Source organism: Lasiosphaeria miniovina, assembly GCF_030549165.1.
Source record: "Lasiosphaeria miniovina strain SMH2392-1A chromosome Unknown B0T26scaffold_3, whole genome shotgun sequence".
NCBI classification, from domain to species: domain Eukaryota; kingdom Fungi; phylum Ascomycota; class Sordariomycetes; order Sordariales; family Lasiosphaeriaceae; genus Lasiosphaeria; species Lasiosphaeria miniovina.
In genome coordinates this window covers 1,610,867-1,625,207 of record NW_026848222.1, presented here as the reverse complement: position 1 = coordinate 1,625,207, position 14,341 = coordinate 1,610,867, and the positions used below count along the sequence as shown (strand labels likewise).

The window sequence follows — 14,341 nt, the reverse complement described above, 5'->3', positions numbered from 1 at the left end:
CTGGTTTATATATCTGTTATCATTAAGCTCAAAAGCAGCAAGTCTCGGGTTCCTGTCGCCTATGATATCGTCCAAGATTCGTTTATGTACAATGTTCTTTACATAGCCCTCTCTCTCCCCAGACAGACAGCACTGCCACTGCCACGTCGAAAACACAAGAAGAAAACAAGGTATTATACAACACGGCCTGCCGCTCAGACCGTAGTCCTTAGACAGGCAGGCCACGATCGAAAATGTCCGGAGACAGCTTACCGATAGAGGTATAAGAGTGGAGGAGGATGGGGCCGATACAGGCTGCCTTTTTCTGGACCTTGTCCGCTCCTTGGGGGGAGGGGTGGAGGGATGTGTCCCAGCTCACAATACGCCGGCGTCGTCTATAGAGTATCGCGACGAGAGGGCCGGGGTTGGGGCTTCGAACAGCAGCTCCGTCTAGGACCCTCGATGTCTCGAGCTCTAGTCAAGTCCCACGCCCGGGATTCCGCCCAGCTCGCTCATCTCGCCCATCTGGCGCATCATCTCGGCTACGTCGACGCCGGAGCCGGGGGAGCCACCGACCCTAACGGTTCCGTCGTACGCAATCATCTCGGCCAGGATGTCCAAAATCGGCTGTAGGGTGAGAAAAAAGTAGTCGGTTAGTGACGGCTACGATGGTAAGGGGACACTGACCATATGTGCTTCTTACCTTGGCGACTGTGTTGTCGTATATGTTGATCAGGTCGGCAGGCGTTGGATATACCTTGAGGGCCTTGTAGAACGCGAGCGCAGCCTCGATACCCTTGGAGGCTGTGGTGATGAAAAGGCCTCCGTTAGCTAAACCTTGAATCTTTTACCAACGCAGTGGCTCCGTTCGGAAATGGAAAGGGCTGAATGTTGGGCCGGGAGGGGTGGTGCTTACGATCCGCACCGAGGACCTCGCCGGTCTGGACCTGCTCGAGGAAGTACTGCTCCTTCTCCTCAGAGGAACTTGGGAAGCCCTCCTCCTTTGCCTCGTCAACCGCCCGCTTGATAGCTTGCTTCTGGGCTTCTGCGTTGGCTTGAGCCTGGCCCTTCTCGAGGCGATGCTGTCTCCTCTCGTTGCGGCGCAGCTCTCTCCGGAACTCGGTCTGCGTGCGCCGGCGGTAGTCGAACCATACTGCGTAGGCTAGCGTTGGAGAAATCGGGTATTGTTAGCCGGTCCGCTTGGTGCCGTATCTATCACGGGTTGGGAATGGGGAAGGCACATACCGAGCACGCCCGTAGCTAGTGCCGCCGCCGCTGCGGTTGCGACGACCGTGGTCTGGGAGGACATGGTTCGTCGATGTGGTAGGACAATCGGGAAAACAACAGATAACGTGGTAGTTGCAGGAACACGTAGGTATATAGAGATTGGCGCTGTAGGGTGTTGTATCTCGAGAAACGGGGCCAAAGGAGCCTCGGTGATGCGGCGGCTCAGGTCGTTCGTTGTTTGATGGAGAGCTCCTCTCGAAATGCAGGTCTCGTTGCACGCTGTTAATTTTTTTTCCCCGGCCCAATCGCGTCCAGCAAGCCAGAAGCCAATGACGCTAGAAGAGCACGGGCCCCGCTGCGGCGGCTCAAATTGACGGCTTTCGGAAGGGGGATCGGTAGGGGCACGTACCTCCCGGTGTACATGCAAAAGTGGGCCTATCCCATACCAATCGCAGGCTTGTTGCAGGGAACGTCGTTTCCATGCACACTCGAGACACCATCGACTGACGCCGCCTCGCTCACGAACGACTGAAATGTCCCTATTTTCCTAAATAACTTTCCTTTGCACACTAACGATACCACCTGGCCGCTCTTGTCTCCGAGCCGATCACACGGAACTGCTTTCCGCCAGCCTCGAGCGTTAACGATGTCGGAAGAACGGTCCAAGGTATCGCTGAGGAGCGGAGGCAATAGGAAGAACCGCCCAGCTATCAGCGCTCCTCGACAAATAACCGGTCCTATAATCCAAGACGGCGCGGCACCCCGACCGCCTGCCGGTCGCTTTCCTGAAGATGCGCCTCGGCCTCGACCCCGGCCCCCGCCTCAGAACAATGGGAAGGTGAGCTACCTGCCGGTTTCTAGGGGCTTCAAGCTGCGCGAGGCTAACCCATGTCCTTCTCTTCGATATAGACCTCAGATTTGGTGAAGCGTCGATACTCGACTCGGTTCAACAACCTCCCAACCGATTTCGACCCAACGGCCCCTCCGATGCCCAATCTCCCCAGCCTCGACAAGTACGAGCAGTCCCAAAATCGGCTTCCACCGCCATCGAGAGGTGGCGGGAGGGAAGCTCCCCAGCTGGATGTGAGAGCGCTTCGGAATCCGCAGCTAGTTGCAGAGCAATGTACGTTATGCCAACGGCCTTGGTGGACGTGCAAATGTGGGAAGCTAACTTGTCAAAGACGTTGCTGAAATCCTCAGCGAGGCCACTGAAGACGAGATTCGAGAATTTGAAATCACCTTAAGAAAGCTTAAGAGCAGAGCGTCAGCAGATCTCCAGCAGAATGTCTACCAGAACCGTACCCAGTTCATCAAGATCAGCAAGGAGGCCGAGAAGCTCAAGAGTGAAATGCGGTCCCTCAAGAACCTCATGTCGGAGCTCAAGGCAAACACAACTGCCCTCCGGTCTGCTTCAGGCAACAGTCCTGAGCAGGTTTCGGGCTTTGGCGGCGAGTTCTCTACAGGTCTCAGTAAGAGGGACAAACGAAGTTCCGTCGCCGATCGAACCGCGCTCTGGAGTTCTCAGATGCAGGTCCGTTGATGCCCTGGTCAGTATTTGGATTGTCCCAAGGCTAACTTTGGTTTCAGGCTCTTTACAAGAATGTTGAAGGATCTCAGAAGTTTCTCCCGAACTCGCAGGGCCGCCATGTCCTCCAGAATGCTGGCCCCTGGATCGAGCTTGATAATGCGACGTACAAGTCGAGGAGATCAATGCAGATTTTCCTGCTAAACGACCATCTTTTGGTCGCCTCTCGTAAAAAGCGGAAGATGGATGGGCCAAACGTCTCGGACGCTCGTGGACCTATGACAAAGCTCGTCGCCGATCGTTGCTGGCACCTCTTGGACATCGAGGTTGTCGACATGGCGGGGACAAGCGAGTCGTCGGGCGGCAGGAACAAGCTTGCCGACGCCATTATGGTCAGGGGAGGTGGCCAGAATGAATCCTTCATATACAGAACCGAGAGACCTGAGGATTCGGAGAAATCCGCCCTTATTCTGAATATCCGAAAAACAGTAGAGGAATTGCGCAGAAATCTGCAGTCGGAGCGCGAAGCTACGAACAAAGCCAAGGAAACCATCAACTACTTTGCGTCGCGCGACCCCGGTCTTCTTGAGAAGACGGAACTTCTCGAGACGCTCTCGGATATCAAGGACATGCTCATCGAGGTCGACGGAAAGCAGCAGAACCTCCGCTGGGTAGAGAGCCAGATGGACGAGTTGGATATCAACATTGCTCTCCAGGAAATCGAACCGGCCGTCGCTCGGGTCGAAAAGTTGAAGGGCCTGGCTTTTGGGCTGAAGAACAACGTAATTGCGCAAGACTTCATCTCGTTCAAGGTGGACGAGAGATGCACGAAACTGGCATCGCTAGTCGTTCGCGATTTGATCAGTAGTCACAATGACCAGAGAAAGATGAAGCGCAACGTGAATTGGTTGACCCGCCTGGGCTTCGAAGACCGGGCCCGGGAAGCATATTTGAAAGCCCGGAGCGAAATCATCAAGAAGCGAACCAGGTCTGTATAGATATCCATATATACTCCTCCTCTCGAATTCGGCTGACAATGGCTTAGGCAATGCATATTCCAAGGAGATCTCCACCTGTATATCTGGGAGATCTCGTTTGTCTACTTCACCATTATCCACAATACGGTGAACTGCTTCCAAGCATGCTTCCCGCCGCCCATGATGAGCGCGTGTGTGAAGTGGGCCAAAGAAGAAGTCGATGCGTTCAATGTCATTCTGGCTCGGCAGCTGAGCAGCGCTGAAGAAGGCGGGGAGGTGTGGACACAGTGCATGAACAGGGCCAAGGAGCATGCCCAGATGCTCTCTGACGTCGGCATCGATTTCCGCAACCTTGTTGGCCAGAACGTGCAGAAGACAGCCGCGACGGCAGATGCCTCCCCGGTCGGATTGGGCCTATCCTGAGTGTTGTTGGCTACCTATCTCGAGATTTAGGAAATCGAGGTGAGGGGTCGTAAAGGCGTCGAGTAGTCCATGGTATCTAAGAGATGTGAGATGCAATGGGCTAGTGCTGAGCTGGCGATTTATTTTTGGTGGCACGTTTGCTGTATGGTCTCTGAATAGGTTGTTGATTGGGATCTGGTAGTATAATATTGGTTTATTTTTTTTATTCTACGTTTTGCGAGCTCCCGCCGTGAATAGGGGCATGATTATCGTCTTCAGGAATGAACGGGTATGGAGACACACGAATTACATACCTTCCAGACTCGATCAAGGCAAGGAATGGTCAGGTAATGTGGTTCACTACGCAAATAGGAGGAGGCGCCTGGGCCACATTTTGCCCCCCACCCCGCTCTCTCAGCTCTGGCGCCTTGCGTTTAGCGTGGGGATTGGGCGGCCAGACAGACAGATGGATGCTACAGCAAGCCACTCCCCAGCAATTTCAATTTACTGCACCGCCATTCTGCGGAAACAACGCCTGCCCGCTTGCATCCCGACCTACGAAATATACCCTTGCTCGCCGACTTGCCGTGGAATACTGCGCGATAGTTTCTGTTCTGCGACTAAGATTGATTTTAGCATTGTCCCGAGTAACAGGCAGGCGGGTCGCGACTGACTGACCGGCCGCAGCATCGCACCGCAAACTCACCTTACGACCTGAGCGTGCCCGCACCGCACCTACCTACCCACCTGCCCGCCCGCCCAATTTTGAGCTTGAGAGCCGCGCCGCGCCTTCAAACAAAACGTCATTGCTCCTCCGGGATCACCACACACACTCCCACAAAGCGACGGCATTTCTGCTCGCCGCGACGTAGCAAACCCCCCCCATACTTCGTGAACCGACAGCCGGCAGGATGGATACAAACATGGAGGATGTCGGGCGCGCGCCTGCAGACATCTCGTCGGTCACGCTCGAACCGACGACCATCCCAACCCTCGACGGCTGGATCGAGAGCCTGATGAGCTGCAAGCAGCTCGCCGAGGTTGACGTGCAGAGACTGTGCGAAAAGGTTCGTCTGCTCTCCGCTGCCGCTGCCGCTGCTCCTGCTGCCGCTACCGCTGCCGCCCATGCTCCGTCTCTCTCCTGGCGACTAGCCCCTTGCGGGGCGTCGCCCGGTGCCGCGGGTCGCGTGCCCCCCCCTTATCGAGTTGTCACTAACACATCTCTCTCCAGGCGCGCGAGGTTCTCCAAGAAGAGTCCAACGTACAGCCTGTCGTAAGTGGCCCCCTGGCGGCGATGCCGATGGCGATTTGGCCCTGCTAACCGTCCGTAGAAATGCCCAGTGACTGTGTGCGGTGACATCCACGGCCAGTTTCACGACTTGATGGAGCTCTTTAAGATTGGAGGGCCCAACCCTGACACCAACTACCTCTTTATGGGTATGGACCTCTGTTTACTTCTCCTGACAATCGGCGTGGGTACAGGTTCTAACGGCACGGCGGGCGCGTAGGGGATTATGTCGATCGTGGATACTACTCGGTCGAGACTGTCACTCTGCTGGTAGCCCTCAAGATTCGATACCCGCAGCGGATTACCATTCTCCGCGGCAACCACGAGTCGCGCCAGATCACACAAGTATACGGCTTCTACGACGAGTGCCTGCGCAAGTATGGCAATGCGAACGTGTGGAAGTACTTTACCGACCTTTTCGACTACCTCCCACTCACGGCTCTCATCGACAACCAGATCTTCTGCCTCCACGGCGGTCTGTCGCCGAGCATCGACACGCTGGACAACATCCGGGCGCTGGACCGCATCCAGGAAGTGCCGCATGAAGGGCCCATGTGCGACTTATTGTGGTCTGACCCAGATGACCGTTGCGGGTGGGGGATCTCGCCCCGCGGCGCCGGATACACGTTTGGACAGGACATCTCGGAGGCGTTCAACCATAACAATGGCCTGACGCTGATTGCTCGAGCGCATCAGCTTGTCATGGAGGGCTACAACTGGTCTCAAGACCGAAATGTTGTCACCATCTTTTCTGGTATGCCAGGTCCTGCGGCTGCTCATGCCCCGCGTTCTCTTGCTTTTTGATCCCATGTCTGACCACTCCCACTCTGCAGCTCCGAACTACTGCTATAGATGCGGTAACCAGGCTGCCATCATGGAGATTGATGAACACCTGAAATACACATTGTACGTCCTCGCTGCCCCGGCGCCGACGGCTTTTGCTTTGCTAACTAGAGCCGCAGCTTGCAATTCGATCCTTGCCCTCGAGCTGGCGAGCCCATGGTTTCGAGACGTAAGATATGCCTTTCCGGCTGTACATGGGACTGCAGCTTGCTAACAACCATTTTTTGCAGGGACTCCGGACTACTTCCTCTAACGAGGAGGGTGGTGGTTTTCCAGCCTTGCAATCGTGAACGGGCAATGATGGAGAGCAAGGGAGCTCGAGCAAGTTGCCGCCACAGCCTCTATCAGGACCAAAAAGCTTAGTGTCGCCTATGGGTTGTTACAGTGGAAGCGAAGATAGTGTATCGAGGCCAGACAGTTACCTCCCGTTTCTCCCATGTAATGTGGCAGCCGCCTAGCCAGCCTTTTGGTTGACGATGAATATTGCACGTGGTAAAGAAATGACAAGACTGGGCGCCATGGGATTAAAAATCCGATCTCGTTGCGCGTCTAGACCGTTCGTAAGGCAGCTTGGCGAGGCGGGAGCTACCCGTAAGGAAGCGATTGTGTTTACCGTGGATCAATCCCCATAAAACAAAACAGTTATATCCAGTGTAGAGAGCGCAACATGACCTAGGTATAACCAATAGATGGCGCGATGATGCGAGCCACGGACGTCTTAACAGCCGCCGAAGACCGACGGCACAGGAGCTGGTGGAGAGAATTTCATCCGTTCGGTACGTTTTTTTTTTAAGTCGAGTTTCCAGTTTCTTCTCTGTGGGGGAACTTTCATGTTCTGGGTCACTACTGAGGATGGTTTGCCAAAGACGTCACCTCGGCGACCAACGTTGGAGCTAGAAGACGCAGCAGATTCGGCTGCAGCTTGGTTAAGGTTAACCCCTATTCCTAAGAACTTGGCCCTTGACTGTTTTTTTTTTTTGGTGTTGACGGAGAACTTTCAGGTTGGAACTTTCAGGTTGCCTGTGACAAGATGGAATGAAATGAGTGGAAACCGCCCGCGGAGAATGATAAGTCGGACGAGAAAGCGCTTTGTGGTTTGAAGAGCTGGTTGATGGTAACGGATTTGTCTGAATATCGAAGACGGGGGGGGCGAATATGGAGGGTTTTGTGAGGTAATTCTGTATCTCTGAGTCTATTTATTAACTAGCCTTGGGCTAACGTTTTGTTAGGACAGCTCACCACCCTTCGCAATAGACGGCTATCCCAGAAATGCTCGAGCTTGATCTTGCCCAGCCCCTCAAACGCTCTCGTGTTCAGAGTTTGGGCGTTGCGTTGGCGAGAGGACCTCTTTGCCAAGACAGAATAAACACATGATGTATTCTTGTCCATGGTGAGCTGTTCGAGACACAGGTAAAGAGTAGCTCGCAAGCATGACATGCGCAGCACGAGAGGCAGTTCCAGTCCGCTCTTCTTCACCTCCAGCAAGATACTAGAGCCTGGGAGGAGTTGGATGAGGCCATCTGCTACGCTAAAAGCCGTCCGGCCGAGGCTAGCGCACAGAGCGGGCGAGCTACCGAACTCAAAGCACACGGCCGTGTCGTCGTGTCCTTCTCCATAAACAGACAGTGACGGCGGCCATGGCACGTATGTCCCTCAACCCTTCAAGACGGACGGTAGACTCTCGAGACATGACCTGTGCTGTGCTGTCCTGTGCGTGACGACGTCGTAGGGTCGATATATAGGCAGAAACAGACAAATTTGACCTCGTCTCCGCGTCAACCGCCGCCAGGACGACACCAGAGCGCCCGCCCTCCAGAGAGAAAGTAAGCCAAGGGTAATGAGACAGTCAAACTAGGGGGGGCTGCCTACCTAGAATATTTTTAACTTCAGCTTCACCTCAGCCTCGACTGAGTACCTACCTACCTTACGCAGATTGTTTCCAAAACAAGCTGCACGTCTTAGCATCGCCCGATCGCCATCTGCGGGTGGCCCGCCTGGCGCGTTTGTTCGTTCATGCTCGCTCGACTATGGTTGCTAAGCCGGGTTCTTTCCTCTTTCTCTGCGTTGGATTACACCCTTATATGCAAAGTTGCCTCCCGCCGGATCCCCCAGAGACGGAGAGAGAAGCTGTCGTCTGTCTATCTGTCTGCCAGAGAAAAGAATTGCCCCGAGAGAAAAAAAAAGGTCACAAAGTCCTGCGAGGAGGAGAGCTTCTTTTGTTCTTTCTTCCTGCAGCCGCCTCGCTCCCTCTCCCTCTCCCTCTCTCTCTCTCTCTCCCTCTCTCTCTCCCACACACACACTCACACACACTGACACACAAATAATACCTACTCACGTCGGCTCTTGGCTGGCCGGCCACCTCCCCCCTTTACGCAGCTTGGCGCACGGAAGCAGCAACCTCTCTTGCTTTTTTTTTTTTTTTTCACTTCTTCCTGTCCAGCGTGTCACCTGCTCTGACCTAACCTGACCGACCCAGGAGCAAGAAGGAGAGAGAGGGAGGAAGAGAGGGCCATGTCCAACTACACAGCACCGACGGCTCCGACGACAAGCCCTGCTGCTCCCGTGGCAACTGGCTCGCTGGTATGTCTGTCTCTTTTCACCTTTCCTTCACCCAGCCTGCTAACTCCTGTCCGTCTGATAGAAACATGCCCAAGGGCCTCCGTACCTTCCACAGACGGCGCAGCTAGGCGGTGTGCCGACGGTCGGGCTAGATGTACCCATCAGCGCGGTACTGCTGGTGCTGTTCGTGGCCGGGGCGGCGACCAACATGACCATCTTCCAGTTCAACCGGCGGCACAACTACAAGTTCCTGTTCTCGGGCCTGCTGTTCGGGTTCTGCATGGCGCGCATCGCGGCGCTGGCCATGCGCATGGTGTGGGCGGGGCGGCCACGCGACATCAACGTGGCCATCGCGTCGCAGATCTTCACGGCCGCCGGCGTGCTGCTGCTGTTTGTGACCAACCTCGTCTTCGCCCAGCGCATGGTGCGCGCCTACCACCCCTTCTTCGGCTGGCAGCGCGGCGTGACGCTGCTGTTTGTGGGGTTGTATGCCAGCGTCGTCGCCGTGCTCGTCATGGTCATCTCGGTCACCGTCCAGAGCTTCTTCACCCTCGACCCGGCCACGCGCCGCACCGACCGCACCGTCCAGCTGTTCAGCGCCACGTACCTGGCCGCCATGGCCTTCCTGCCCGTCCCGCTCGTCGCGCTGGCCGCCTTGCTCCCGCGCCGCACCCGCATCGACAAGTTCGGCGAGGGCCACTTTAGCACGAAGCTGGCCCTCCTAACCTTCACGGCCACGCTGCTGGCCGCGGGCGCCGTGTTCCGCGCCGCGACCGCCTACGCGTCGCGCCCGCTCGACGACCCGGCCTGGTTCCAGAGCAAGGCCTGCTACTACTGCTTCAACTTCGTCATCGAGCTCGTCGTCGTCTACACGTACGCCCTGTCGCGCTTCGACCGCCGCTTCCACGTGCCCGACGGCAGCTCTGCGCCCGGCCACTACTCGTGCGCCGAGTTCGGCCCCGACGCCGCCGCCGCCCTCGCCCTCACCTGCGCTTCGTCTCCGTCCTCCCATGCTGGTGTCGATGTCGAGCCCTTCGACAAGCACAGCGCCACCTACGTCTACAGCAAGCGCAGCTCTGCCTGGTCCGCCCAGTCGCGCCGCAGCGTCCGGAGCGGCGGTCTTGCCGGAGAGTCGGGTGCGGCAGTCGCTGCCGAAGCCCATAGCGAGACGTGCAGCATATCCCGCGACGCCGACATGGCGTGGATGGCCAGGGCCATGGTGCGTACTGCTGTCCCCTCCCCCATCCTTTCCCTTTTATCTCTCCCCGTCCATCCCGTCCTCTACGCCCCCGTGTTTATCCTCCCCCTCCCCCTCCCGCCCGTCGTCATCGTCGATTCCCCCCTCTCCCTCGCAGCGTCTTCCCCCGGCTGCTGCTGCTGCTGCCAGTGATACGTGAAGGAGAAGAAGAATGAGATTTTGCTGACGCTGACGATACACAGCGCGAGCTCTACGGCGAAGACGAGACCGACCAGCTGCGTGGTCCTGGCTCGGCACACAGGTAGGCAGGCGGTTAAAGATGGGAGGAATAAGGGCAGGCAAGCAGGAAGGCAGGGAGGGAGGGAGGAAAAGAGGAAAAGAGGAAAAGGGGGGCTGTCCCATTCCAATAACCCGCATTACATACCAAGACTACCTAGCTACAGTTGCTGTTGTTGTTATTTTGCGCTATGAGAGTAGTTCGTGGCGGAACAAGGTGTCGATGATTTTGTTGCGGGAGAGGGGCAGCTGCCTCTGCCCGAGATGGGACGGAGATAATGCACCGTGTTTTGCTCGGACCCAGGCGCGATGGGATGACCTTCTTTGTGGGTTATCTTTTTCTTTTTTTTCACGTCATGTCCATATGCGCTTTTTTGTTTGTGTGTGGGTTAGACAGATACCTAAGGTGAACTTGCCTTCTTGCCTTGCGCTGCTTGTGTGGAAATTCTTGTTGTGGGATACAGTGGACTGTGACGCATGGGACATCGATGCGACAAATGCTGTAGATTTACATTTGATATGACTATGGGATGTTGTAGGTGTGGAACAGGAGATAATGAAAGGGGGGGAGGTGTGGTTGGCCCGGCAATCGTATGTCTTCCAGAATAACATAACCGTCCCTGACAAGTTTGTCTTTGTCTAGATAATCTATTTTTATTTGTTTGTCGTATCGAGGAGTGACCTTCCACTATGCAGAATGATCAATATTCTAATCGAGTGTGTGTTGATATGCTCCATCATTTTGTTCACACTGGCACCCCTCGAGATTCTACAAGACATACCTGCGCACCAAGCCGTAAGGGCTAGGACGAAGCAACCAAATCCTCACGTACACGGGCGGATGGATAGTTTGTTCGAAATGAACATGCTTCCAAATTCCTTGATCCGGCTAAACAAGAAGCGTCGAGAGCTCCATCACCCTCTTCATGCCGTATCCCCGTCAACGGGCAAGGCGTTGAATCAGCCATTTCATGTCAATTACAATAAAGAAACGTTTTCTATCTGCATGCAAATGATCTGGCTTATCCACCCGCTCAGTGCAAGGGCTTGTGCTGTCTGAATGGGCCCGGTACAGCCAGCTGAGGGTTGCAGGTTCCCGTCTAGATTTCTTAGTGAGGATAGATATAAGTCATAATAAGCATTTGCTATTGTCGAGGGTTTGCTGTTTCAGGCAGTCCCGAGCTTGGGTTGGATTGGATTGGGAGGGGGGTGGTTTAAGGGGGCGCAGACTAGTGGAAAGGAGGTAAGGTATCGGTCAGCCGTACAGCAAACAACCCTTGGGATCCTTGGGGATCATGGGATCGTGGCTGACCTGGCCATCGTAGCCGGATAATTTATGAGATTTATTACATTTTTATTTCTCCCTCCGCCTCTTTCAATCATGATTGGAATGTATGTGTATTCCAACGGGCATGATTTGACACTGGAGGCATGAGCAGTTATGATCGCTCTCGCACTCTATGCGGCTGAAACACAAACCCCCCTTTGACTTCTTCGTTCACAGAGCCAGACGGACCAGCGAGGGTTATGCGGCTCACTCTCAGCCGGCGACTGATTGGGGGGCCTCGGTCACCTTGGGGGACGGCTCTGGCCCTTTATGCATAACACACCCGAGGGCTCCTTGCCAATAAGAGCCAAGTGATATCGCAGGACCGCAAACGGGGAGCGTGTGTGAGGGTGTGTGGGCTGCCTCTGGGGCCAAGTTCCCCAGATTTTGAGCAAACACAGCCACGAGGATCATTTAAGTGAATGAATATCAACGCATCGTTCCGCGACCAAGAAAAGCGGCTAGATCTGGGGGCACCCGAGTGCGGTATGTATGATGTGGGCTTTCCCCCCACCGTCTACTTGTACATCTACCAGCCAGATGGGTCGCGTACACGTCTATGTATGCATTCGCAGGCCGGCGGCCAGCCAGGGCAGGTTCATAACGGCCCTCATGCTGCAAATACCGAGCCGCGCCAGAGAGCAGATCTTCTTCGGCGGGCGGAGCCAAAACTCCGTGAGCCGGAATTTGGAAGGGCTAGCCAAAGCAGCTGTGCAATCTGTCATGTGAATGGGGAAGAGAGAAGACCCCCGAAAGACACTCACTCGCCGTCGTGTCCTTGAGGGGGGCAGCGGAAGTCCACGGAAGAAGACGGCATCTGACGTCGAGGAAGCCAAGTGATTTGGCCCGTGATTTACTCGGAACTGTAAAACGCACACGGCCTATCTTTAGGAGTACAGCAAGTCCTATGGGGGTGCAGAGCTGGGCGGCTAACCCTAAAAATCGATATCGGAATCCGCGAATCGATAGATCTGTGCGCGCGGGCGGCGTTTGCGATCTTGCCACGTCCAACCCCTGCAACTTGCAACTCGGGTTGTCTGTGTGTGTGTGTGTGTCGCCGTGTGGGGGAGAAGCCGTCGACGGTAACACCGTACCCAACCCACTGCTAATGGTATCTGGACCCAAAAGCATAGGTGCCTAGCCAGTGATTCTTCGTTGCTCTTGTCACGGGCCTCAAGCCGAGCCTCAGATTCCGCATTTCGGTGTGGCTCAGCATTGCGGGAGCGGATGGCGCGCGATGCTAAGGAGTAGCATCGTGGTGAGGCTCGCATAAAGACAGGCCTGCGCTGGTCTGGATGATCCGGAGAGGAGACCCTCAGAGGGCAGGGCCGCATGAATACATGGTGAGTAGTAATGGTACACGGGATAATAGGTTCGATATAGGCGCAACCCTGGAAAATCGGAATCGCAGATCTACTTAGATTGTGGCGCATAGTGTAGCAGGAGCATCAAGCTTGTCTAAACTCAAGGCTCGTGCTGTATGTACGGACACTTGACGGTGGAAATGATGTTTTGCTTAGGGGTTATGTAAGTGGTATTGGAGGGACTTGTCTTGAAGAGAACCTAATCACACTCACTGGACATGCACCGCCAACAATAGACACTCTGCCGCATCTGCGCCTAAGCACCTACGATCTGCCTCCGCAATGCACCCAAGCTGGAATACTGCAACCAAATTCATAGCCAGACCGCACAGAGCTTCTGGCACTTGGGCCGTCCCGAGGCCAGCGAGTCGCGACATGAGATCTGTTTCTCGGACCCGCCAGATGGTGGTGTCAAAGACAGACAGAGCAGAAACAGAAACAGATTGTGCAGCGTCAAGCTCATGGCAAAATCCACACGGCAGAGAGAGCACGGCATGGCCCAGCCGCTCGTGCTGCCCAAAAGGGGAATATGAAGCTGAAGTTGAACAACTTGGACTGGTGCAATTGGCCCAGGCAAATGCGCATTTCTGCACGGCGGTCTGAGCGGACATATGTAATACATATGGCAGACCGTAGACGACCGCATTTGACTCGCTCGCTTTGCGGTTCGGCAATCGGGGATAGTACCCTCCCAAACCCAAGGATGCCAAATATAGGCTCCCAAAGTACCCAAGGGCGTCCGGCGGCTGACGGGCAACCGCTCCCAACGGCCTCGACGCGTCGCGGCCCGTCGTCCAGTTGTTTCTCCCCCTCTAGGGCAACGCGGCGCCTAATTAGATTGCTCTGCATCCTGTTTTCCCTGGCGCCCGCCCAAAAGGCCATCCCGCACTTGCAGCCACTTTGTATGCCGTGGGACCCGGCACCGATCCTGCCGGCGCGGGTCGAAATAAAAAAAAGAATTCGGAAGCCGTATGTGCCGGCCGAATTCGTCATCATCTCGATCTCGACCTGGGAAAGCTCCACGGTGGGCTAGGCCGGGAAGGTCGGTAGGGTATTCGTAACTCCCGTCAGACAGTCGCCAGGAGTTGTTTCGAAGCCACATTCTCTTCGCTTACCGGCAACGGGGGATCCCTGCGCCGCGGCGAATTAACGAACGACAGCCCCGGGGCACTATACCTGCACCTGTGCGCTACTTCGATAGGGGGCAGCTTGCGCCTTGACAGTGGAAGCGGCCTACCGTCAACCTGCGGGGTTTAGCTCGCTCGCCACAACCTGGAAGTGCCCGGGCATTATTCCGTATTCCGTCTCTGATTTGCACGGTTGTGTTTTGTTTGCGAAAACACAAGAAACTTCGAATACAAAACAACCAACAAACA

The 14,341-nt window shown here is 55.5% G+C and overlaps 5 protein-coding genes across 5 annotated transcripts; 3 read left to right on the top strand and 2 right to left on the bottom strand.

The window, feature by feature from the left end:
• Nucleotides 1-453: 453 nt before the first annotated feature.
• Nucleotides 454-1,288, bottom strand: B0T26DRAFT_739392 (mitochondrial outer membrane translocase complex, subunit Tom20 domain-containing protein; the record flags this gene model as incomplete). The annotated part of the gene is made up of 4 exons (XM_060443706.1): nt 454-606; nt 683-783; nt 896-1,141; nt 1,225-1,288. The coding sequence occupies 4 exons, from the start codon at nt 1,286-1,288 to the stop codon at nt 454-456; spliced, it is 564 nt and encodes a 187-aa protein (XP_060298004.1).
• Nucleotides 1,289-1,692: 404 nt separating this feature from the next.
• Nucleotides 1,693-4,579, top strand: B0T26DRAFT_701238 (Cullin repeat-like-containing domain protein). Its single transcript, XM_060441588.1, has 5 exons — nt 1,693-2,044; nt 2,116-2,329; nt 2,388-2,737; nt 2,794-3,719; nt 3,777-4,579. The coding sequence occupies exons 1-5, from the start codon at nt 1,853-1,855 to the stop codon at nt 4,129-4,131; spliced, it is 2,037 nt and encodes a 678-aa protein (XP_060298003.1). The 5' UTR covers nt 1,693-1,852; the 3' UTR covers nt 4,132-4,579.
• Nucleotides 4,580-5,021: 442 nt separating this feature from the next.
• B0T26DRAFT_640480 (Metallo-dependent phosphatase-like protein) lies at nt 5,022-6,494 on the top strand (the record flags this gene model as incomplete). The annotated part of the gene is made up of 7 exons (XM_060437234.1): nt 5,022-5,177; nt 5,342-5,383; nt 5,442-5,547; nt 5,619-6,152; nt 6,232-6,304; nt 6,361-6,410; nt 6,472-6,494. 7 exons carry the CDS (start codon nt 5,022-5,024, stop codon nt 6,492-6,494), a joined length of 984 nt encoding a protein of 327 aa, XP_060298002.1.
• A 1,384-nt stretch (nt 6,495-7,878) lies between these two features.
• B0T26DRAFT_770285 (uncharacterized protein) lies at nt 7,879-10,704 on the top strand (the record flags this gene model as incomplete). The annotated part of the gene is made up of 3 exons (XM_060446536.1): nt 7,879-7,881; nt 8,883-10,019; nt 10,241-10,704. The coding sequence occupies 3 exons, from the start codon at nt 7,879-7,881 to the stop codon at nt 10,301-10,303; spliced, it is 1,203 nt and encodes a 400-aa protein (XP_060298001.1). The 3' UTR covers nt 10,304-10,704.
• A 1,454-nt stretch (nt 10,705-12,158) lies between these two features.
• B0T26DRAFT_673828 (uncharacterized protein) lies at nt 12,159-13,428 on the bottom strand (the record flags this gene model as incomplete). Its single annotated transcript, XM_060439643.1, has 5 exons — nt 12,159-12,310; nt 12,366-12,464; nt 12,696-12,716; nt 13,234-13,266; nt 13,296-13,428. 5 exons carry the CDS (start codon nt 13,426-13,428, stop codon nt 12,159-12,161), a joined length of 438 nt encoding a protein of 145 aa, XP_060298000.1.
• Between the last annotated feature and the right edge of the window lie 913 nt (nt 13,429-14,341).